This window comes from Ambystoma mexicanum, chromosome 7p (genome assembly GCF_040938575.1).
Source record: "Ambystoma mexicanum isolate Mex_15411 chromosome 7p, UKY_AmexF1_1, whole genome shotgun sequence".
NCBI classification, from domain to species: Eukaryota; Metazoa; Chordata; class Amphibia; order Caudata; family Ambystomatidae; genus Ambystoma; species Ambystoma mexicanum.
The window spans coordinates 296,813,957-296,839,020 of record NC_090939.1 but is presented as its reverse complement, the minus strand read 5'-3'; the positions used below and the strand labels follow the sequence as shown (position 1 = coordinate 296,839,020).

The window sequence follows — 25,064 nt, the reverse complement described above, 5'->3', positions numbered from 1 at the left end:
ACACGGCAGCATACTTTAGAACTCTATGTACCAACCTTAGCATGTGTATGGGTAGTGCGGTGATCTGGGGTGGGGATTTTAACTGCGTACTAAACCCCAAGATGGATAGATCAGATGGCAAGATTGTGAGACCTGCCCCAGCGGCTAAAGCATTACAGACACTGCTAGAAGACTTTTGTCTGGCGGATGTGTGGAGAACGATACACCCCCAAGAAAGGCAATATTCACACTATTCTGCCCCGCAACAACTACACACAAGGCTGGACTATGTCTTTGCTACGTCGTATGCAATAACAGATACCACTCAGGCGGAATATAAAGCGAGGGTCCTCTCGGATCACTCGCCCCTGGTTCTCGGGTGGCAATACTGCCCCCCGAGATCACGGATTCAGACATGGCGCCTCCGAGCAGAGGCGCTTAAGGACCCTGTTTTTAGAGAAGACATAAGGGAGGAGATTACTAACTACTTTGAGACGAACACGGGCAGTGTTGACTCGGCGAGTACATTATGGGAAGCCTTCAAGGTAGTGATGCGAGGGGTTGCCATAGCCACATCAAAAGGCCTGCAAGGAGGAGTTTTGGCTGACCTACAAGCATCAGAAAGAGAACTAGAAAAGGCATTAAAGGGTGGAAGCGAAAAAATGGAGCAGGTACTTAAGCTACAGCAGAAATGTGCAGAAAATTGGGAAAGACTCTATATATTTTTTGTAGGTAAGGTTACAGAGACCGCATGCGGGAGGGGATAAAACAGGGCGCCTCCTGGCATGGTTATACAAGAGTGAAACTCCCAGACCCACGATCAGGACGATAATGAAAGAAGATGGCAGCGTAGCGGACACTCGAGAAGGAGTGAACAGGGAGTTTGCGGATTATTACAAGTCGCTATATGGGGATGAGGAGGGAAGTAGCCATGGGGAGATATCGGAAACATTAGAAGACATAGGACTGCCTAGGATAAGCACGGAGGAGAGAGGAATTGGATGCACCGATCACTCTGGAGGAGTTAGAAGAAGTGATGAGGCAGCTGCCCACTAGTAAGACCCCGGGGGCGGACGGGTTCCCAAGTTAATTTTATAAAGTATATAGAGGGGAAGTGCTGCCCCCAATGTTAGAAATGTTAAACGAAGCGTTCGAGGTGGGACGGTTGCCGGAGTCACTTAGAGAAGCGATTATAATACCGCTTCCCAAACCCAACAAACCTGGACATAGCTGTGGCTCTTTCAGACCTCTGTCAATGCTGAACCAGGACAGCAAGATATTGACGGCTGTATTGGCAAACAGATTGCAAAGAGTTATTAGCAAACTAATCCAGCCCGACCAGACGGCCTATGTCCCAAATAGAAATATAACTCATAATCACAGGCGACTCCAACAGGTGGTCGAATGCAGAAGCAAAAATGAAGGCAAAATGGCGATTGTGTCCTTGGACGCAGTAAAGGCTTTCGATTCGGTCAAATGGCCGTGGCTGCTGGTGGCCCTGGAGGGGTACGGAATGGGGCCGGCTTACATAAGGTGGGTGAAGATGTTGTACAGTGAGCCGCTGGCCAGAGTTCGAACGGCATCAGTGATATCTGAAAGATGGCAGCTTAGTAGAAGCACCAGACAAGGGTGCCCATGGCCCCCAATGCTTTACATATTAGCCCTGGAGCCCTTAGCAATATACCTCAGCCAACAAGATACTATTGGTATCGAGGTGGGAGGGGAACGGCACTTGATCTCCTTATATGCGGATGATTTGTTGCTGTACTTGAAGCACCCGGAGGAAAATCTTCAGTACATCTGGAGGTGATGGAGAGATATGCGGGGCTGTCTGGTATAGCGGTAAATCCTCAGAAATCCAGTATCTTTCCGTTGGGCAGCTATAAGGGAACCCCGGTGAGCCGGTTACCGGTGTTAAAAATACCATGGGCGGTTAGTTCTTTCCGGTACCTTGGGATAAACGTGTACCACACGGTAGAAGAGGAACATAGACAACACCGAGGTAGCTATTGTGAACATTGAGAAGTGTATGAATTTTTGGGTGAAGTTGCCCCTAGCAATGATGGGACGAGGTGCAATGCTGAAGATGGTGGTCCTGCCTAGGCTCCTGCACTATTTTGGGAATATCCCATACATGATACCAAAGAGGTTTTTTGCTAAATTGAACAGTATGTGTAGGGATTTCCTGTGGCACGGCACCCAAAATAGAGTGGCGCTATGGAAGCTGCAGAACTTTCATGAAAAAGGGGGTATCAAACTGCCTAATTATGAGGTCTATTATGTGCCGAGCCAGCTGCAATATGTGGCTAAATCGCTCTCAGACGAAGTGACCCCCGAATTTAGGTTGTTTGGGCAGAATTGCGCTCCATTTCATTTGAGAGATGAGTTGGCTGCCCAAGGCAGAGATGAGAGAGCGCCTTAGGATGATGATGCTTGGGTGAGAGATGTGGCGCTGGGAGGCAGGATGATGGAGAGTCCATTCCCATGTTCCTCGCAGATACCACTGGTTGCATTTTTTTATTTTTTATTTAAAAGTTGTGTTTGATTAACAAACTTTTTGTTACAACAGTTACAAAAAATTCTTCATCATAGTTCATAAATCATTTTGCGTAACATACTAAATAATTACATTCAGAATCCAATTTACAACAATTAATATATGCTTAAAAACCTTATACAGTTTTTCATTCTATCAATTTTGGAGCCTGGTTGTTTCATATGGAATGTGATTCTTTCTTCTCCAATTCAACAACCATTTTCTCAAGAAATCTGCACAATAAAACAATCGTTTTAAATGAATAACCCCACATAAATGTGCTCCAACACCATTCTCTGGATTCTAGAGTCATGCCCAGCACATTAGGACCAATAAGAGCATATCTCAAGGCTTCAAATTTGCTACAATACATGGTTAGATGTTTTAGATTTTCTATAGAGCAATTACCATCACAAAATCTACACCACGGAATATGATTCATTAATGCTTGCTTGTTCCAAGTAATAGTTTTTTCAAAGGTGTGCAGTTGATTGAGCTTAAATCTCAAATATAGATTACGATATGGGCTGGAGGGAAATTTAAGCAGGTATGCTCTACGAGGAATTCTTTAAGAAGCAAATTTTGCCGCTTGAAGGTATTGTTTCTTTGAATGTATCTCGTTTACAGTAATTAACCAGTCATGTTCATATAATCGTTTCTTTACATGACCAGCACAAGATTCAAGGTCTATAGGTTTGAGGCCACATTCGTTGAGTTTGTCGATCATAAGATTGGAAAAGGAGACCATCGAAGCCGGCATTTGATTCTTAATCATTAAGAATTCCTCGTATAGCGATTGCGCAGGTGGAAATAACATCTTTCCATAATTTGTCAATTGTCGCCAGTGAAACCTAGCTGACAAAGCTGATATACCCAGCTCCTGACGTAAAATGCAATTTGGTAAGGAGTTTGGTAGTCTCAATGTAGATTTCCATAGGTATCCTTGGATTTGGTCTAAAATTGCATCAATATTGCACAAACATAGGTCAAGCCTATATAGTAAGATGGCTTCCACTTTCAGCAAGTAAAATTGAAAGAGTGGAGTCATCGAAAATTTGCAATATTTCATAAATATTATCCGCATCGGAGTCACCAAGACAGATTTTTTCGCATTTAAGATTAGTAACCAGTTTCTTCTTGAACATGAATCTGACATCATATCCCAAATATCTCATGTTTAGGTTTATGGGCATAGGGATGGAGTTTTTAGACCATTTCATTATGGAGGTGTTCTTTTTCATGTTTTTCAAGATAAATATGCTGGATTTCTCAACATTGCATGTTAAGTTGTGTTTAAACAGGTATTCTGAGAATATTACAAGCTTATTTTGAAGCCCATATGGTGTACGGTCAAATATTAGGACATCGTCCGCAAATGCGATCCATTGAATGCGGAGGTGTCCCAACCTTGCAGGGTACGAGATCTTGTTTTTCCATATTTGTTCAATGTCTGTGAGGTAGAGGTTAAACAGGGTAGACGCTAAGTTGCAGCCCTGTTTAACACGCACCTCAGTTGGAATAGGAGTAGTTGTTGATCCCGTACTGTTAAGACGGACCAAGTATGAAGTGCCTTGATATAGTTTGGCCAGCATTGCAATTAAGGTCTGTGGGATCCCTTTTGCATCAAGTTGTTCCCACAGTAAATTCCTAATTACGCAATCGAATGCTGCGGATAAATCGACAGATGCCATATAAAGAGAACCCGAATTTGGAGTTTTTGAATGCGCTATTAAATGTGCTAAGACAGTTGCAATGAACGCAGTTCCCATTCGAGCACAGAAGCCAATCTGGAAGGGTGATAAGATAGCAAGCTGGTTTATAGACTGTTTTAGACACTGAAGTAGAAGAATAGCAAACGTCTTTGCGCTTGCATCAATTAGTGCAATGGGCCAAAAATTGGTAGGATTGGTCCTAAGACCTTTCTTGTGTATGGGCACAATGACAGACTGCAGCCATGAGCACGGGACACAAGATGCCCTAATAACTTCATCAAATTGTGTTTTAAGCACTGGTGCACAAAGTTGCATATTTTCCTTAAGTGCACATGGCAGAATACATTCTGGTCCAGGGGCTCTTGAGTTGTTTAACTTACCTAAGGCCCATACAATATTATCTATTGACCAACCCTTAAAATGCTCTGAGTGGTCTGTGAATTTAGATGGTAAATCCTGAAATCGATCCGATGAAGCAAATTTATTCTTGTAAAATAGCGTCCATGTTTCTGCGCTAATAGAGGATTGATTGTTAATTCTTGATTGTTCATTTCCCCTGATCATAGCCAAGGTAAATCGCTTGTCATTGGTGCACAGTGATGCTATCATTTTTTGATTTGTTGACTGATGAAGATACATTCAAAATGTTTTTGTTATTATGATACTTGTTCATGATTTTCTTTTTTATAGTTTGATATTCATCAGATAAACTGATTTTGGATAGATGCCCAATCTCCCAATTTTTTTGTTTTTTTAGCATATTGATTCTCACAGCCAGTAAATCCACAGCTAAAGGCTGCACTGGTTCATTTTATTTAAGCCAAACCAGGTATGTAAGTGCTATTGAAATGGTGGTCGAAATTTGTAGTATTTTGCCGCCCCTTTGCTGGTGCTATTACTGAGTTTTATGCATTTTAGTGCCAGCATTTTAATGTTTGCGTTCAATGTTCTGCAAGTTTTCGAGTTCCATCTAATTGACGCACCTGGACGATCTTCCATGGTAAATATACTTAGTGGGACTTGAATCAGTTTGGGAATAGTTAGTTGCATTTCTGTGTATAGGATGCAATGGTCACTTAGTTCAATCATCGCGGTTTCTACTCCTGTGCAACTTGACGATAACTCCACTGATACCGCAATATAATCGATACATGATTTTCTGTTACGCGACCATGTGTAAACATTCTCAGTTGTAGTAAATGGAAGGAAAGCATTGCAAAAAGAGTAAACCTCTTTTCCTGTTCAGCAATAATTGGTTTTGAGGTGAGGTTTTTATTACAGTACCACAGTCTTGGAGGCAATTGGAGTTAAAATCACCTCCTAGGATTATTTTTACATTGAGCCACTTGGTGAGAATCTCATCAAGCAACGCATCAAGATCGGTAAACAGGTTTGTTATTGCTGTTTTTAGAGGATTATAGTACAATGACAGTATTAGAATGCTATTCGTCTTGGCCGTTCCTTGTTCTATTAGAATCGCCATATAAGAATGCGTGGACCGGGTCATTATCAATGAGTAAATAAGCGCTCTGTTTATCAAGATGATGATTCCACCTGAAGGTCTACCTTTCGACATTCGTGTTGCAAGGGTGGAATACGCAGCAAAGCCGCTAATTTGGATTTGCTTAACAGCAATTGTTTCTTGGCATAAAACTATATTCACAATTTCCTGATGGGCATATTTCTCTGCCCACCTTTTCAAATTTTGTACTCCGCATGAGTTCCAGGACATTACTCGTAGGAGCACTTTGCTACTACGATTGTTCATGTTTTGCTGAGTCCTTGTGTGCCCCTATTAGAGCTGATAACCAAGACCAGTCTTTGGAAACGGCAGAAATTGCAACCAACTGTGTCAATACTGCGGTTTCCGACACTTGCAGACTGGAAGGTAAGTTTGATTATGTTCATTAAAATAGGCGGTAGAGTTTCATTAAACATTTTTGCTTTTTATATCGTCTGGAGGTGGGTAATAGATAATCCTAATGTTTTTAGTTCCCTTCTATGATTCCAGATTAATTCTGCAATGATTAGAGATTGCAATTCAAATACCATCCTGTAATTTTTTACTGAGGGTAATGTGATCCAAGTAATGTCACTGGATACCAGAGTTCTTAGGGCTGGAATCTTTGTAAAGGTCTGCAGCATAAATTCTCTGTTTAGATCTTGATCTCCGTTTATTTCTGTTGAACTAATCCAACCCAAAATACTCGATGTAGTAAGATCAAGCATGGATTGATCCATAGAATCAGCCCTTTGATATGGTTTTTTAGAAGTTGGTTCATATTCCAAGTTGTGCTTGGCCCCCTCTCCTTGTATCAACTGTTTTTTTTCATTTGAGGGGCGAACATCTTCCCCCGTGTGTATTAAATTCTCCTTCACCGAGTGGGCTTGGGGGACTTTTTGTGGAGAGTTGTCGTTGTTCATAGATGTCCTGAGTATTAGTATTGCCTTCTGATAGTAGACTTGAATGATTTAAGTGGATTGCCTCTTGAGATTTCATTGACGCACTATCAGTCGCCACTAGAGGTTCCTGATCCAATGTCGATCGTTCCGTAGTTTTTTTTTTTTTGGAATTGGTTTGTAAAAAGCTGAGAGCAAGGATTGTTGGGTAGAGGATAGTGACGCAGAAAATTCTTTTTGTTTATCCGTAATGGATTTTTCTATCTGTGAGACATGTTTTTTTTCCTTAGCCCTTAGCCAAGTTCGATTGCAGTTGTAGGGCTAAACGACTTTCAAGAGTAAGCTCCTCAACGTTAATCCCCAAATCGGAGTTTAACTGCTGAGGCAAGGTGTTTGCTGTTGAGCCGGTTGGTGTTACCACTGCCTTGACTTTTGGGTCAGTTTTGAGAGGTTGCTTTTGAATTGTTTTTTTGTTGTTGATTTCTTTCCTGTATTTCCAGTCATTTTGCATTACATAAATTAAGTCTATTCATTGCACGTGTTTGCAATCTTTTTTGTTTACGAGACACAAATTGTTTGTCCTCCGTGGTCGGAGGACGACTCCTTTTGTGGAGGGTCCAATACTACTACTTCCCTCGACTTCTCTTCATTTATCATTTTAATCAATTCAGATGGGATATCCGGCGTTGATAAGACCTCTTGGTTTGAATTTTTTATTGAAGTTTCCAAACTATTTACCTTATTGAAGAATAGTAATTGGTCAATTTTCTCGGCATGGTCAGCTACCATTTGACATAGCTGAGCGTGCGTATATATTTCCGTAGATTCCATGTTTCTTTGCATGTTAACTGTCTGCGCAAACGTCGTGGGAAATTCATAATTGGACCACTCACCTTTTTTTAGGTGTCGCCTGAATCTCAATTTGTTGACTGTTTGTGATGCTATCGAAATGCATAATCATGATGGGGATATTTGGAGAATGACAACCTTTTTGCTTTTTGTAGTCATCAGCAAAAATATACCTTTTGTGGAAATGTCAAGTAATGATGTTTTTAAATCCGAGTTCATAATGAGTATATTCATGCCCTTTATTAAGCAAATTAAGTATTCTTGTCATAACAGGGTGTGATGATTCAAAAATGAATAGATCCTCAACTTCGGGGTTAGGTTTTGAGTGAAAGTTCGAATTATTCTCATCATTATTCAGGTTTGGTTGGATAAAGTGTTGAGGTTCAGGTGATGAGCATACAACCGCCTCTTTAGTTTGGGCAGAATCTTCATTATATGAGTGAAGTGTTGCATGTTTACTGGGTGAATTTTGTAATTCAATGTAGGGTGCAAGGATTTGTGGTGGTAATGTAGATGGCGCATCACAATGAATATGGACTTTGTGTTTGCCAATAGGACGCTCTGTGACTGGCGTTGAGGGTCCATCCGATAGAATTATACGTTTTTCTAATTCCATTAGTACTGCCGGTGCTAATATCGAGATGTCAGATGGTGGACCTATGTTGACATCTTCAATGGGTCCTAGGTCGTGATTAATCTCAGGATCAGGGACACTTAAGAAGCTTCTCCTTGTGTTTGAAGCTATGGAGTGCTGTTCTAAACCATTTCGAAGCCCCTTTGAAGTATATGCATGGTTATTAGGGCGATCCTTGGCGGTCCCGTACATTTGATTTAATTTAGCCATTGTGGCATGAATATTTAGTTTTTCTGAAATTGGTTTAGTCTCCATAAGACCACTTCGGAGCCGTGATTGCATGTTGTCCATAATTGTGTTTTTCGATTATTAACAGTACGATCGCATATGTTTACTTAACTCTAGACTCTCATCCTATATTCAAGGAAACCGATCGTACTAATAGCAGCCAGGTGTTAGTCAAACTAAGTTGGTGGCTACTCTCAAACTAAGAGCCCGATAGAGGATAGGATGTGGGAACGTGCCCTGGGGTACCACAAGAAGGTGTCAAGGAATGCGAGACTAAAACAGATTCAGTCTCGTGCACACCCACAGTTAGTACAGTGAACTCACTAGTCCCCTTTACTCCAAGGCTGTTCCCATGAAACTTCTGTAGGTACGTGAGCTAAGTCTAGATTGTAAGTGCCCACACCATAAGCCAGTTAATCATAACTTAATTTGAGTGAAAAAAAAATATAGGGGGACCTACCACCTGCCACGTGCCGCGAACAGCAAACAGTACTTGTGTCGTACTTGGCGTGCGCTGGCAGGTAGGGATTTAATGACCCAGGAAGAGGCGTTACCCAAGGAAGGGGCGGGATTTCAGCCCGGAAGTAGTACCTTAAATGAAAAATAGAGAAATGGTTGGTTTACTTTTGACGTGATGACAAGTCACGTAACTTTACTTTCACAAGCACAATAGAATGTGTTTTACACAAATCTCCGTGGGACGTAGGGCACACACTGTAAATTTAATTTCGATTGACAGTGGGAAGTTGGGCACACTCGTGTGGTAGTACCCACAGTGCAATAGTCCTAAACCAACCCTACTCAGAAGTGCGCCCTTTAATAGCGTCTAGTGCACTAATTGTGGCTCAATGTTACAAGAGATTACTCATGCTAATTCACCTTCTTCCTGCAAGGTCAGGCAATACAGCAGAGTCACAGCCTCAGACGTCCACCAGGCGAATTTTGAGCAGAGCTTGAGGCAAACCCAGCAAACGGTACTTGTGTCGTACTTGGCCCACTGGTTGCATTAGCAGGGGTGTAGACAAGCAGCTGAGGATGATAATCAGGAACCACTGGGAATCGGTGGGGTTGGTAACGTTAGGGGACATCTGGCAAGAGGGGATCATTACAGATTTTGAAGTGCTGGGGGAGGAAGCGGGACTGCACACGGGCCAGTACATCACACATCACATATCACAGAATGGTGCAGAGAATCCTGGAAACATGGCCTGAAACAGTACTGGCAGAAGAACCAGATCTTGTCATAGAGGCAATATATGATATATTGGAAGGGGGGCAAGAGATTTCTAGACTGTACGAGATGGTGATGTCTAAAGTGGGGAAGGATTTAACGCAATTGCGATTAGACTGGGAGGCGGAAGTAGGAGCCCCGATAGAGGATAGGATGTGGGAACGTGCCCTGGGGTACCACAAGAAGGTGTCAAGGAATGCGAGACTAAAACAGATTCAATCTCGTGCATAACGAACAGAGCATACATGACACCTTTGAGGATATCCAGGTTTGAAAAATGCTGGACAAGCATGCCCCAAATGTGATGAAGAAAATGCCGACATGATACACATGTTTTGGTCATGCCCAGTAATTGAGCGCTTCTGGGGTGAAGTGGTGCAGAAACTAGTGGAAAAGGGGGTCACAATCATAATAGACACAGCCTGGGCCTGCTTGCTTGGGGGGGGTAGGGCATTTCCCAGATCAAAGAAACTTAAGCATGTTGGTAAATTGAATGATCTAGCATATGTGCTTGCAAAACGAAGAATTGCCATGGGATGGAAGACATGCCACAGGCCATGGGTGGAGGTGTGGTGGAAACGGGCGGAGGTAGAAACGATGGTATGGCAAGGAGCAAGCAACGTGGGGGGGGGGGGCAGGAACCTTGATGGCATGGAGATCATTAATAGTGGAATTGTTTGGAACAATACAAGACCTGACAGGATCCACAAGCAACGAGACCCCGCCACGAGCGGCAGATACAGAAGGTGTGAAATAAATTGGCTCATAAGGGGGGTGGGGCGGGAGGAGCAGTGGCCAAAATTAAGGAATGAACAATTGAATTGTCGATATATGCACTGCATGTTTGGTTTGTATTGTTGTTTGGTTTTAATAAAATTAATAAAAACTTAAATAAATAAATAAATAAAAAACTATGAGAACATTTTCTTTGTTGGAAGGGGTTATGGCGTTTACAAGTATGTTGAGTGTCTTAACATGCTTCGAGGGAGGATTTCCTCTTAAGCATGTCTTGATGTTGTAAGATTCCAGTTAAAGTAGACGTGTCAGATGGTACCCTGACCAGAGATGTCGATGCAGCTGTAGTACACTCCTTCCACTGATTGGGAAGTATGCTTTTAGATTTTCTTTTGGTAATTTCCCCATTGATGTGGGCAGAACAGCAATTGCCTTTATAGATTCAAGAGTGGACCTTTAAGTCCCTTAGTAGATGGAGAGTTAGGCAACACAACATTCTGGGTTTGAGGGATAGGAAGGATCTTTTTATTCGAGCTCTGAGGTAGTGAGGAATAGTCAGTCTGTTTAATAGTAGGGAGCAGTAAGAGTGGTTGACTCTCAATTGAAAGTTGGACTACATCTACGAGCTCCTCTTCAGTAATTCTGGATGTTTGGCCCTTGGGAGAGTCATTCACTCTTTTAAGGTTGTCAGTATCAGCTTTATTAGCATCGTTGCGCTTCTCTTTTTTGGCAAAAGTAAAGCTTCCTTTTGTCGTTTGGCTGTCCGTTTAAGTGCACGTAAATGCATTTTTTCTGCGATGAGACATAAAGCCAGCTGATCCCTGACTATCGTCATTCAAAGTCTGATTTTGTTCCATCTGATTCGTAGCATTTAGAAGCACAGATGGACTGTCTGGATGATCCATTTCAATAGTGGCCGAAGTATTCGAAATGACGAGGGATGTTTTAGTTCCTCTGTAGTGAGCCTTGGGGCCTTTAATTCATCATTAATACAACATGAGCAAGTTCTAGTGTCTTTAGAAATGGGTTCTATATCATTGATGGAGAGAGATGGAACAGTGTTACTTTGCTGCTCCTCAGAAGCACTTTGTGTACTTTTTTCACAAAGCACCAATGTTTGTAGAATAGTAGGTTCTTTAAGCAGCATCAGCTTTGGTATCATAAGTGATTACCATCCTAATATAAATCCTTCTATTCTTATCAATTTTCAATAAGATTTGCTTCATAGAATACTTGATTTCTCTTAGTTCAAGGTGTGATAGATCATGTCCCTTTATCGAGAAGTTCGAGAATCCTAATTATCACAGGAAAAGTGGGGGGTTGGGACCATTTAAGAATATCAGTGGATAGGTTCTTTGAGAAGGACTTGTGCGGACTTTAATTCATCAAGGGCTTACTTGATTCTGGTGAATAGATAAGTTGTTGAGGAATTTTTTTTTTTTTAAATGTCAACATTCATTGAGCAACTCTTCACTTTGTTGCAAGATAGTGATTGGCAGCAAGGCGAAGGAGGGCCAGTAGTAGAGGGTATCATGGGCCTGTGCTATTAGGGGGTGTTAACATACCTGTAGAGCGGCAAACCTGCCTATCTAGGTTTGCCATAGTCTCAAGCCCTGATTGAAAGGAGTCATTCATAAAGGGACATGCTGTTAATGATTTTGATTGTGGTTTTTGGTCAATATGCTCAGGTTCGTTTATGAACAATACGTTTTCCCCCTGCGAAGGTACAGGCTCAGGTGCTAGATTGAGATAAGGCCCGACCCTGTCGCTATTCCAGGGAACATACACGTGTGCCATGTGAACTGGTAGTGCCACAGGAGGGTGGTTGTTAGCTTTAATCATAGGTACCTCTAGACACAGGGGATCGACATAAGAGGTATTGCCTGAACAGACCATCGAGTCAATAATAGTACATGTAATTCCCAGCGGGACAGATTCAATGCAGCGTCCGCTGCATAAGCCACTGGCCATTTTACTAAAAAGTTAGAGGCAGTATGGAAGCAGTGAGTGGTTTTCAAAAATTATAAAAATCAATATGCAACAAATAATAAAGGGGTTTTAAACAAAATTTCTCAGAAATGAGGTCAATCAGGAAATAAAGGGGGAGTCCCTGCTCACCCTCTCAGCCAAACAGTAGACTTCCTGCACTTACAAATGCACGAACACACGTGTTAGTAGGAATCCTGGGAGGTTGGGAGCGGGGTCAATCCACGCCAACGATCTGCAAATAAGAAACTTGGTTATTAGCGTATAGCATGTTCGCTTTGCGTTAATGTTTACACAATAGTATGACCTCATACCCAGACCACTCAAGGAAAGCCCAGCCCACACAGGAAGCCCAGTACCAGCCCACTCCCAGCTCGTGTCAGGAAGACCAAATAGATTGCGTTAAAAAAAGTCAGAGTATTTACTTTGGGTCTTGAAGTCTGTGTCCAAAAGCAGGCGTTTCGCCTTGGAAAGACCGCAGCTCTCCCTCTTGTCCTTACAGGACTGGCAGTATAGAAGCAGGGAAGCAGGGAGACGGTCACCTCGGACAGCGTCCTCAGCACAACAGTACGCTTCCTGCACTTAAAAATGCACGCCTAATGAATACTTCCCTAATAAATGGGGGCTCTCTGGCTGCTAATCGCTCCGTAGGTAAAACTATCTTGCAAGATGTCCGGTGGTGCAACAATAGCAGAAAATCTAACGGTAAAAGAAAAAAGGCTTCTAAGTCCAAACGAATGTTGACAATCTGGGTTCTGAAAGACTGAGGCCAAGCCTCTTCGGCTGACCTCGAGCAAAGTCAGGAAGTGAATGTGGTTTTGCCTACACCACTGAAGAACACTGCTATTAATCCTAGACCTCGACAGCAGCCTAAGGGGCCCTAGGCAGCAGCTACTATGCCTTCTGATAGACAACAAGGTTTTGAACTCATCTCTGATGCTACCTTAGAGGCAGAGTTGAAGGAGTCCCCTCCTCTTCTTCCCCTTCCCCCTCCTAAGATTACCATTAAGAATGAAGTGCAGGGTAAACCTAGGTGTAATCCCCATATTAATCGAACCGATTTCTTATCTATGACTAGGAAAATCCTGCCTCCAAGGATTTTAGACTGTGGAGATTTAGACCTCAGGTACCAGTTTAGTAGAATTCATTGTTGCACTGGTGAGACAGCACAGCTGATAAAATCACATAAAAGCCGATATGCTGACCTCGGATATGAGGTGGATGTTTCAGAAGAGACTTGCACTATTCCCCCGTCCAAAGTATTGACCTGAACTCTATAAAGGACAAAATAAAAACTATAGGTACTATGGGTATGGGAGCAAGAGTGAATAGTACATTGTAAACTATTATCCTGGGGATTCTGAACTGACTCATGCTTAACAATGATGCTACGCAACCAGGTGGCAATTGAGAGTTGGCCATGCCAGGAATTACCCATCTGTTTGAGCATGGGGGATTGCTCGATTTGATTACACAGAATGTCTTCCTGCTTCAGGAAGCTTGTCTGCTCACAGATATCTTCATTCATATCAAATCTTTCAAATACTGGCTAATAAATGACCCAGAGGTCACCCATATGGGGTTCTCATTATAGGTGTGAAACATCACTTAAATTCATTAAGAATTATGACTAGCATTGAACAACCCTATGTATTAGCCGTCAGAGTGAGCACAAAGAATACCAGCAGTGGTATAAATATTAACAATGTATACGATCCTCTGGGCTCAACTAAAACTGATATTACTGATTTGGTACTGAGTGTGATCTGTGACATTAAGAATGCCAACGAATATGATCAGATCTATATTGGAGACAATTTTAACGCTTCATGTCTGTGTCTTGGCGAAATACAGAAAACTGATCATGTAAGCAGTAGGTCCTGGGTGATGGCTGGGTTGATACTCTACTAGAATGGGATTGTTACTTACTTACTGAATGGAAGGACAGTGGGTGATGTCCCCGGGAAAAGCACCTGGAAATCCGGGAACAAACGTTCAACTCTAGCCAATTTTTTCAGTAACTCTGTGGCCCTTCCATTGATTAGGAAATTGGAAATAAAGGAAACACTACATAGCGATCATGCGATTCTTACCCGGAGGGTCCAGGGTGCGATAGAGGATCAGTATTTAGGGTGTGTTGGGGAACTAGAAAGTGACCGTGTGGGGGTAGTAGGATCTGCTGGACTGATAGGAGAAGAAAGTAACAGCCTTCTTAATACTCCTAACAAGTGGGTATCCTACCAAGGATGGCAGTGGCAGTATCTAGTAAGTGTAGCTAAGACCAAGGATTCTCGAAAATTTTGGGTACTGCTGAACACTTTTAACTCAAACTACTACTCGTGAAATTTGTGCTATTGGTGAGCTGGAGTGGATTAGCCACGTTTGTGAGGCCTTTTATGAACTTTCCTATGTGAAATTTATTATGGCCTGGGGCAAGGTTCTGTCTGACGAGATCATGCAAAAAATTACTGCATTAAAAGATTCTAGAGCCCCGGCCCCAATGCAATAATAAAAATATGTAATACTGGGTAGAGCTTACCTTCTGTTTAGGAAGGTATCTGAGGAGGGCATGATCCCTGAATGATGGGGTCGTTCTATTCTTGTACCCATTTACAAGAAGGGGTCTAGAACATGCCCTAAGAATTTTCGACTCCTTGCCTTGCCATATTAGATTCCACAGGAAAAATGTTCGCTTCGCTAATACTTGACAAATTGACTGACTCAGTGGAGTCCATATGCTTATTAAGCAAGTATCAAATGGCTTTCCGAGGAGGCTCAGGAACTTCCCACTGCCTGTGATTACTTGACTACCTTGCCAGAAAGACTAAAACTAAGGATTAACCTGGCCTATATGTCATCATGATAGACTTCCGGGCAGAATTTGATACAGTAAATGGGAGTAAGCTATGGGCCAAAATGAATCGACTGGGCTGCCCTCAGGATCTGTTATTGGCTACTATGGGATTGCACGAGAACCGTTCAGTGCTAGTTAGGCTGGACAGTAGGGGTACGATATTGGCACCAATTAGCACCAACCTTGGGGTAAAACAGGGGTGCTGGCTTGCGCCTTATTATTTAACATGTTTTTGGCCGAACCTCCCGGCGTACTTGAAGAAAATACATAATTGCCTGCCATAGATACTGCGGTGTAAGGTCCACTGCCTTTCCTATGCAGATGACCTGATCCTGTTTGACCATACCTTTGCGGGACTCGAGAGATAAATGGAAGCACTACAAAGCTTTGCCAATGACCACGACCTAATATTGAATTATGAGAAAACTACAGTCATGTATTTCTCACATAGGTGCGCCAAGATTCCTGTTCTGGCTATTGATGGAAATATTACAGTCTCCAGTTGTAAATACTTGGGTGTCGAATTCTCTACTAAAACAGATTATGTAGAACTGGTAAAGGCTAGGAAAAGTAAAGCAATAACCAAGCTGGAAAATTATGTACAGGTGTGTGTGACGGCGGCATCAGGTTTATCATGGGATGCTTACCTTATATAAACAATGTTTTTTCATATCAGTATTCTATGGATTAGACGCTATCAGTATGAAGGATTTCTCTTGGCTCGATATTTTAGAGGGCAGATTTTGGAGGAAAATGCTTGGTCTCGTCCCTGGGGTCCCGGTCCAAATTATTCACCTGGAGCTCAGTCTTATGTCCCTGTCCTCTATGGCTCTGAAAAAAAGAAATGCATTACTCCTAAAAGCATGTAAGCTCCCTATCGGCCTGCTTCTTGCCCTATTGGGTGAACTAACTCCTAGCAAGTAGTCTGACTCTATGGTATCCCTGAGTATGACGTATTTTGACACTATGGGATGGAGCGTGCATTGGGAGGATAGTCTGCAAGAACTGACCAAGAAATCCAATAGTAAGTTAACACAATGGTATTGGTGTGCCAACTGTAACCATCTTGCCACACAAAGTTGTTATCGTCCCATTATTAACTGACTGGTCCATAATCCCAAGCCTGCCCAAGGCTGCATCAAATTGTCCCCTCTATACAGCTGCATAGGTTTTTTATACTTTTGTTCCGCATTGGCAGATGGCCATTACTGACTGTCATTGCCCCAAAGCGGGGCATCCCTAAAGAGAGGAGAATGTGTCGATCATGTGGAGTTATGGGAAAACTAGATGACTGCTCAGCATGTTTTGACTGAATGTAGAGATCATGGATCCCTGTACATAAAGAGGCTGGGCCCTTTTGTGACCGATTATAATAACATCAGGAGTGACTCCTCCTGGAAGTATTGCCTGAACTTTGGGCATACATCTATGCACATAGCTTTGTTTAACATCTGGAAGGCCATCCTAAGGCTGGTTAAAGTTGGAAATAATGTCCTGATTGTATAACAGTAGGTTATATCTATTGCTGCCCGAAACGTGACAACATGGGTAGTAGGTCGTGGAATCCATTCTTGACTATGTAAGTGAAATTATGTTAACATGTCATTCGTTGTGATGTAATGAATGTACTGTAATTGGTGAATTTTTTTTATCAAGTGTTAGTTAGTATTTGTTATCTGGCTCTATTTAATGATCGTATTTGATTACTTGATTTAATGTAAGTATTTTTTTGAGAATCTAATATGTATTACATATGTTCTTTATGAATGTTATGTTAAAGCGCTTTGAGCTATAAGCATAACAATAAATACATTTAAATGAACTGCATTTTCATAATCGGTTTATATGAAGTTTAATTAGGCAATTTGAAGGATGTCGTAGACTAAAAAACAATGTTAATATAAAGCTTTACTAAGTAGTTTGAAACATGGAGATATTAAACATCATGCATTTATATTTAAAGAGCAATACGATTTCGAGGATATCAGCAGCAAGATAGTCAAGAATTACTACGTTATTTGCTAGATGGAATGAGAGCAGAGGAAATCCAGGTAATGTAAAACTGTGATAAAGTTGATTGTCTTTAATTCAATATTTTGCTGGCATTCTGAGATTTTCTTGCTCGCACATTTTTTTTTCCTTTATGCATATAGTTGCATATAGTTTTCTAAACAATATACTTTTTTATTGATGTACTATGAACAATCGGATTTCCCAGCTATGTATAATTGTTTTGCGCACCAAAACAAGTGTGCTAACGCATCGTATGCATGTGCCATGGTTTTTCTGCACTAGTTCGTTTTTCATCCTGGTCATTAAATGTACCTATTTCAACGTCTTGCAAATCTGTTTTCACAGGATCTATTATAATGTTGCTAGTTCGTTTTGTTTATGCATTTTCTTTCATGTGCATTTTTCTCATTTCCTTTCACTGTTTGTTTTGGGCATTTTTGACTTTGGTCATTAATCCTTCAGAAAGTCTAAATTCTCTTTATTGTGTAGATGTTGTAGGGGATTTTTGGCATCACTTGGGGGTGGGCAGAACAGTGGTGGGTAGGCATAGTTGGTCCAAATAGGCAGCCCAAGAGATTACATAAAACAGTGTGAGGGGTCAGAAATGAGAGGTGGACACAAAGTTGTAATGTTTTCAACATTTCACATTATATTAAAATAAAAGGGTTGGATAAAGGCCTTGCTGTCCCTATCCTAAAGAGTTTCCCTACCTAGGAAACTAAAACTAAGGATGAGTCTGTGTCTCATTAAAATTATATACACTGTCCTCGTGTCCAAAACATATTTAATCTGACCCTCACACTAGAAATGAACTAAAAGTGTAAGGAAAATGTCTCATTCGGATTTGACAAAAAGTGTTCAAAATTGAAACAAGTCGATACATCCAACACAAATAGTCTCTTCCAAGGAGAAGTCCCTGGATCCAGAGGGGGATTCCCTTCCCCTGGTTTATCTTGGGTGGGATGGCGTGAGTGTCTTTTCCAAACAATAGTTCCTTAAGAATGGCAGAAATGTCTCTTCACAACTCCTTATGGATGGCAATCCTGTCTCTTTCACACAACTGCTTCTTTGGTTCCTCAGACCTGCTACAGGACGTTTCTGTGCAACCAGAGGGTTCATCACATCGCCTGGTAAGCTCTCCTGCCAGGTATTTTCCTACAGTGTAAACAGGCCTATTCAACTTTTGCTTGCCTTGACTGTCAGTGCTTCCTTGTGTTTGGTACTTAGATCCCCTGATTTACTTTCCTGCCAGGTATCTTTTCACAATATCGTATTTTTCTGTATATTTAAAGTGTATTGCCTGGTGTTCTACCCTGCCAGGAATCCCCTTCTGGGATCTTGCAGCTCTTCCAGGTATCTTCCGCCCCCACCCCAAAGACTCACTGCCTGATGTGTTTCTTTCAACAGGACTTATTTTAATGCTCTCAATGTCTTTCTATAGCATAGTCTTTGTTTTATTCCTTCACTGTCTATGCTTCATTGGCCTGAGACACTACTTGTTTCAACTTTCCGCACATTGATATCTCGTATATGGAGACTTGCTCAAGTTCTGTCTTTAAACTTCTTCATTAACATTCATCTGCTTGACTTGCTCCAACTTTCACCATATTGACCTCTCATACATGAGGATGTGTGCAAATTTTGTCTTTGAATTCTACTCAAGTTCTTGCAGGCTCACATGCCTGTCGGTATGCCACGGGTCCCCAACATCTCTGGGCAGACTCACTGGTGTCTGGTAGCATCCCCGACCTGTGAAAGCTGCTCCTCTGGGATGGAGTTTCCTGCTCTCCAGACCTTCTCCCAGCAGCTCTTTGTTCACCCGTCAGTAAAACTGCTGCTTCTTGGCACGACCCTGGTAGCTTTGCTGCTGCTGCAGGCTCCCCAGCTGTTCTCCCACAGTGCCGGATGTGTCTCCTTTGTGCTCCCGCCACACCGGTAAGTAATATTTGCTAGCGGCAGTCTGGTAGCGCCTACCTTTTCCAGCACAGTCCGTTCCTGTGCTGGTACCTTTGCCCTCGGTTCGGCTTCCTGCTTCTCTTGCTCTGCTTCTCTCTTCTCAGACTCCGGTTTGAATGAGTACGCCATTTTTAAATGTCCCGCATACTCTGGCTTCATTGCAAAAACTATTCTACATGTTCAGCTTGGAGTTTCCTTCAATCCACATGAACTCCTTCTTCCTCGTCTCAGTACTTGAGGCTTTTTGGGAGTTGGGAGGCCATAGGATTTAGGGGACATCTGAAGTGATTTTGTTTTAAACCTTTATTTATTTAGCTTGACAACACGCAAACAAGAAACGCGCATGGTATGAAAGCAAGATACAATCATATACAGTGAATACAATACTGGTACATAGTGGGTATATCACACACATTAATGAGCCAGGGACCAGGTGATATTACAGATAGAGGGTTGAAGAGTCACCGCTCACGGGGTGGCCACAGGAGAGGGGAGGGCGGGACGGAGGATTCAGCATCCGAGTCCGTGTTCATAGTAGACATATAGTTGCAGAACCTCTGCCAGATATACCTTGGCCTTGAGTGTGGATGTTGCAGAGTACCCTAGGCCTCTTCAGTATCTGACGCCCAAGTGACTGCCTTGAGCCACTGTGTATACGTGGATGCTCCAGGTCGGAGCCAGTTCATTAATATGCAGCGTACAGCTAACAGCATGCAGAGGCCAGCTAGCTTCCTCAAATCGTGCCCTAATTGAGGAAAGTCATGGAAAAGGCATTGTGAAGGCGATGGGTCTATAGTGTGATCTAGTATAATAGACAATGTGGAACATATTTCGGTCCAGAATTGTCAGCCCTGGGCAGGACCAAATCATATGGATATATGTAGCCCGATCGGAGCCACATCTAGGGCAGCTGGAGGAGAGCCCACTGAACATGTGGTGCAGCCTACTCTGGGTGTGGTGCTATCTGTGCAACACTTTGAATTGTATTAGTTTGAATCGAGGGTTGAAGGATACATTATGGGTGCAAGCACACATAAGGGACCAGCGCTCGTCAGTTACCTCCACCCCAAGTTCTTCCTCCCACCTGCGTTTCAGCGCAGTGAATGAGGGGGCAGCTCTGGTTTTCAGCAGGGTATACAGCCTGGACACTTTCCCTCTCGAGGAGTCGAAAGAGCACAGCTCGCAATGATGGGTTAATCAGGTGGTACTGTAGGGAAGTTGGGGTATTTAGTTTCTCTCTTTTCCAGAGAGAAGAGTATGGCAGCCATGCTGATGGTCTTTGTCTCAGGGAAAGTAGGAGATGCGACCATTCAAGAAAGTTACCCTGTACATAAACATCCCGGAGCGCCACGAATCCTGCGTCGGCCCACCGGGACACGATAGACTGAGGGACGTGCGGGGACATCATGGAGGAAGTTCCAGAGCGGCAGGTCCCCGTGGAAGGGGTGGGGTGTATCTAGTAATTTCCAGATTGTGGAAAGGGTAAGAGATGTATTGGCAACCAGATCTGCCGACCCAGGGTCAGACGGCGCGGGTTTGAGAACGAGAGAGCGAATATCACGATCTGTCAGCCTCTCTAACCTAACATGAGGGGGGAGGGTCTGTGTGTTAAACCAATGGGAAGCAAATTGGGGTTGTGCTACCAACCAGTACCTAAGGAAGTCCGGGGCACCAAATCCACCGTACTCCATAGAGGTGGTCAGTGTCGCTAGTTTAAGCCGGACTGCACCAGTGTGCCACAAAAAGGGGTTGATTGTGTGGAGTAGCGTCCGAAAGAAGTCATCACCTGGCCATAGGGGAAGGTTAATGAAGCTATAGAGGAGTTGGGGCAGCACAACCATTTTAAGTATCCCTATTCGGCCTGCAAGTGAGATAGGGAGTCTAGCCCAGCTTGAGGTTTTAATGGCCAGGTTTGTAAGGGAATTCTGGTAGTTGTCCTCACGCAACATCTCAGAGCGACAGGACACCACCATCCGAGGTAAGTAAATTTGGATTGGTACCATGTGAACCCCCTAAGGTCAGAAGGGGGATGCGTGCAGTCAGTGAGCGGGAAGAGGACAGATTTAGAGCAGTTCACCTTCAGCCCAGATGTGTCCAAAGCGGACCACATCCTTCAGAATCGGAGCAAGGTTGGTATCTGGGGAACGGATGTAGAGCAGGGCATCGTCGGCATATAAGAAAACAATGTCGGCTTGGCCCGCTGTTCGCAAGCCTCTATGAGCGTGTAACTGATGCATCATGTCAGCAAAGGGTTCCATGACTATAGCAAATATTAGCGGGGGGGAAAAGGGGCAGCCCTGTCACGTTCCCCTGGTTATTTGGAAAGGGGAGGAGCACCTGTCCTCTGTGCGGACCCCAGCCGATGGACTTGAATAGAGCAGCTTAACCCAGGGTCGAAAGTTGGGTCCGAATTTGCATTTCTCCAGGGCTCGCCAAAGGTATTCCCACAATACCGAGTCAAATGCTTTCTGCATATCCAAGGTGGCCGCCACTGCCTGCACCTTCGGACTGATCCTACTGATCACGTTAAATAGACTTCACAGGTTGAGGGAGGTGGATCGACCAGGGACAAATCCTGCTTGATCCGGGTGAATGATGTGAGGCATAAATGAGGCTAGCTGTAGGGCTAATAATTTGGCGTAGATTTTGACATCACAGTTGATTAGTTAAAGGGGCCTGTACGAGCCGCTTTCGGTGTGGGGGGGTTTGCCAGGTTTTAGTAGGACCGTTCTCACTGCCTCCCGGAGTGAGGGAGGGAGTATGCCTTCCTCACATGCCTCCTCCCACAGGGCCATCAGATGAGGGACCAGAAGGGATTTAAACTGTTTATAGAATTCGATGGGGAGGCCATCTGGACCCGGGGCTTTGCCAGATGACGGACTCAATGGCGTCCGAGAGCTCTTCGGGAGTGAACTGCCTCTCAAGGGAGATGCTGGTGTCAATGGAAAGGACAGAGAGAGGGAGGCTCTCCAAGTAGGAGTCAATCTCAGATATCAGGACACTATCAGCTTTCAAATAGAGGGAACTATAGAATGTTAGGACTCCGAGTTAATGTCTTGTGGTGATGTGGCCAGTGTGCCATCAGGTCTTTCTATCGCCAGTATGTTGGGGGCTCCGAATTCTCAGCGTTTTAGCCTGGCTAACATTCAACCTGGTCGTTCTCCCTCACCGTATTTACTTACCAGATGGGGGCTGTCTAAAAATGTGGACAGGTACACGAGGCAAGGGGCTCTTGCTGCTGGTATTTCAGTTGCTATAAAAATTCTGTAGGCACTTGTGGCATAGGGGATTGGTGAGCAGACATAACTGCTCTCCCTGTGGGTTTCCTTACCTACTTTGGTCATGTGTGTACTGCATTTTATTAGACACTCTAGCAGTGTTAGTGGGATATAGGTCCACTCCCCTTGTGTCTGTGTCAGCACTGCGCTTACCTCTCCTTACCGTGCTTTCACTGCTCCCTGTCCACCTGACATGGTTGTCCCACCTGTTGTCAGGGTTATGTTAGTAGAGGGTACAGCATTTTCACTAGGCACAAGCGATATTTGCAAAAAAATGAATGCAAAAACCCCAATTGGGAATAAGGGACACAACAAAATAAGCATATTTCGAGTGGATTGTGTCCTCCAACGTATTCCTCATCTTAGATGTATGTATTCCATCCAGCTTGGCTGCTCATCGGAATTTTTTCGGCAGAGGGCGCCGTGCGTCGATGTCGTCGAGTCGATGGTCCCTTGAAGGCCTCCATCGAGGGCGACGTCATCGGGTGTATAAGTAGCACGTGCGGCACCTGTTGGCCTCAGTTCCGTTTTTCCGCAGTTACGTTGCTTCGGACATTCGGCGCGCCTCGAGTTCTGTCAAGAAATATAATATAACGAGAAGTAATTATGTCCTCGTCATTGACGCCGACCACGACCCCGAGATCGGGTTTTAAGAAATGCAAGTCGTGCGGCTCAAAAATGTCGATCACGGACCCGCACCGCGAGTGTTTGTGGTGTCTCGGGGAAGGCCACGACATGGAGGCCTGTTCGAAGTGTCAGGCAATGACGGCGAAGGCCTTGCGAAAAAGGAGAGGAAAGCTACAGGTAGGTCGGAAGGATTGAAAAGCCTCTAGCGTCGAGTCGAGACCCCATGGGGAAAAATCTCCTCGACGCGAAAGGCATCGATCTAGATCCCACAGCGATTCTCATCGCTCGTCGTCTTCGTCAAAAAAGTCGAAGAAACGACGCCATAGGTCTCCCTCCACCTCGTCGTCAGACGAGTCTCCGAAAATGAAATGCCCCACAAAACATTTGTCTACCGAAGAGTGGGAAGCATTCAGGGTCAAAATGATGGAGGTGTTTGAGAAGACGAAGCCTCGGTCCGCGCCTTCTTCGGAAGCCGGCCGGGAGCGTCATTGCTCCGACACTCGCGCGCCCTCGAGCCCGTGTGATCGTAAAAGGAAGGATAGGAAACCTTCCAGGACGCCGAACGATAAACGCTCGAGTGGAGTCGACCGCTCGAGGTCACCGACGCGGTCCGAGACCTATTGCACCTCGAAGGGGAAACCGTCGAAGGCCGCCTCGACGCCCTCGAAGCAGACCCTGTCGACGACCACCGTCATCGTCGCCGCCGAAACCTTCGGTGCCAAAGGCTCCAACTAAGCCAGAGCAGCCAGAAAGAGAAGGAGAAAACTACAAAACATGTATCTTCTTCAAAACCTGGTTCTACACCTCCTCCTCTCCCAGAGAAGGTTTTCAAGCCTCTCCCTGGGAAGGAGTTTTTCAAATCCTTGACCTCAATTATTGAGGAACAGGAGAAATAAGAGGAGGAAGATGTACCTTTTGGACTGGAATATGGTACCCAAAATGTCCCAGAATGCTTGATATCAGAGGAAAGCAGAATGAGGGATTTGGTGGAGTCATTACATAATGCATTGACACCTCTCCTGAGAATGACTTTGGTAGACCAGATCCAGGAGAGCATGCCAGTCCATCTTACCGTCAGTTAATGACCAAGGTGGTAGATTACTTGGGATGGGCTAGACCACCAGCCCAATTCGTCCAGGACGATTTAATAGACATATTGGACCATGGTCCTACTGAAGACCCAGTATTACCTTTTCATGTAGCTTTACAAAACCGGGTGGCCAAGAATTGGGAAACTCCGGATTCTATTCCTCCGGTAAATAAATCCCTCATCAAAATAACGCCCAGCCAGTAGCGACCCCGGCTATCTGTCAAAACATCCAACTCCAGAGAGTTTGGTCATACAAGCAGCCACAGCTTCCAACAAACTTGCATACCCGTCTATCCCTCCAGACAGGGACGATAAGCGTGTATATGGTTGGGCATGGAAGGTATTTTCAGCCGGGAGCATGGTATTAAAATCTGCCAACTCCACATGTGCCTTGACAAAATGTTCGTACACTCTGTGGGAGTGCATCGCCATGGCGGCGGAGCACATACCAGAAGGGGAAGAAAGGGAAGGTTTCCTAGCCATCGTTAGAGATGGAAAGGAGGCCATGCAGGAATCCCTTCAATATGGATTCGACACTGCGGATAGTGTAAGCAGGTCCATGGGCACTAGCACGGTAATGCGCATGTTTGCGTGGTTACGGAAGTTGGGTTTTGCACCGAACATGCCTTTTGACTGGTCTCACCTTTTTGGCAACAAGGCTGACGAGAGCCTTGAGAGGTTCCAGACCTCAAAAGCAGCGGCCAAATCTTTAGGAGCTGCTATTAGGCAACCTCAGCCTTTTCGTGCGCAAGGGCAATCATGGAGGGGACGATCCTATCGTTATTACACCTCATACGGGAAGACGCGAGGAATGGCCAGTCAAAGGGGCCAAAGAAAGGCCATTCGTGGTGGGCGAGGAAAACGTGCTAAACCAGCTCCAGCTGCAGTCTCTTTGCCATCAGCAGCTGCATGCAACATCCGCCACAAAACCACTTTGAGGACTTGCACCACAAAAC

At 44.0% G+C, this 25,064-nt stretch overlaps 1 protein-coding gene across 2 annotated transcripts in view; it reads left to right on the top strand.

The window, feature by feature from the left end:
- Positions 1-25,064, top strand: part of USP16 (ubiquitin specific peptidase 16) — a 1,134,075-nt gene that overhangs the window by 277,137 nt on the left and 831,874 nt on the right. For both annotated transcript variants that reach the window (XM_069636367.1, XM_069636368.1), the window contains exon 9: positions 17,108-17,195. In XM_069636367.1, the coding sequence (XP_069492468.1) occupies positions 17,108-17,195 (88 nt within the window). The remainder of the gene's footprint in view (positions 1-17,107; positions 17,196-25,064) is intronic.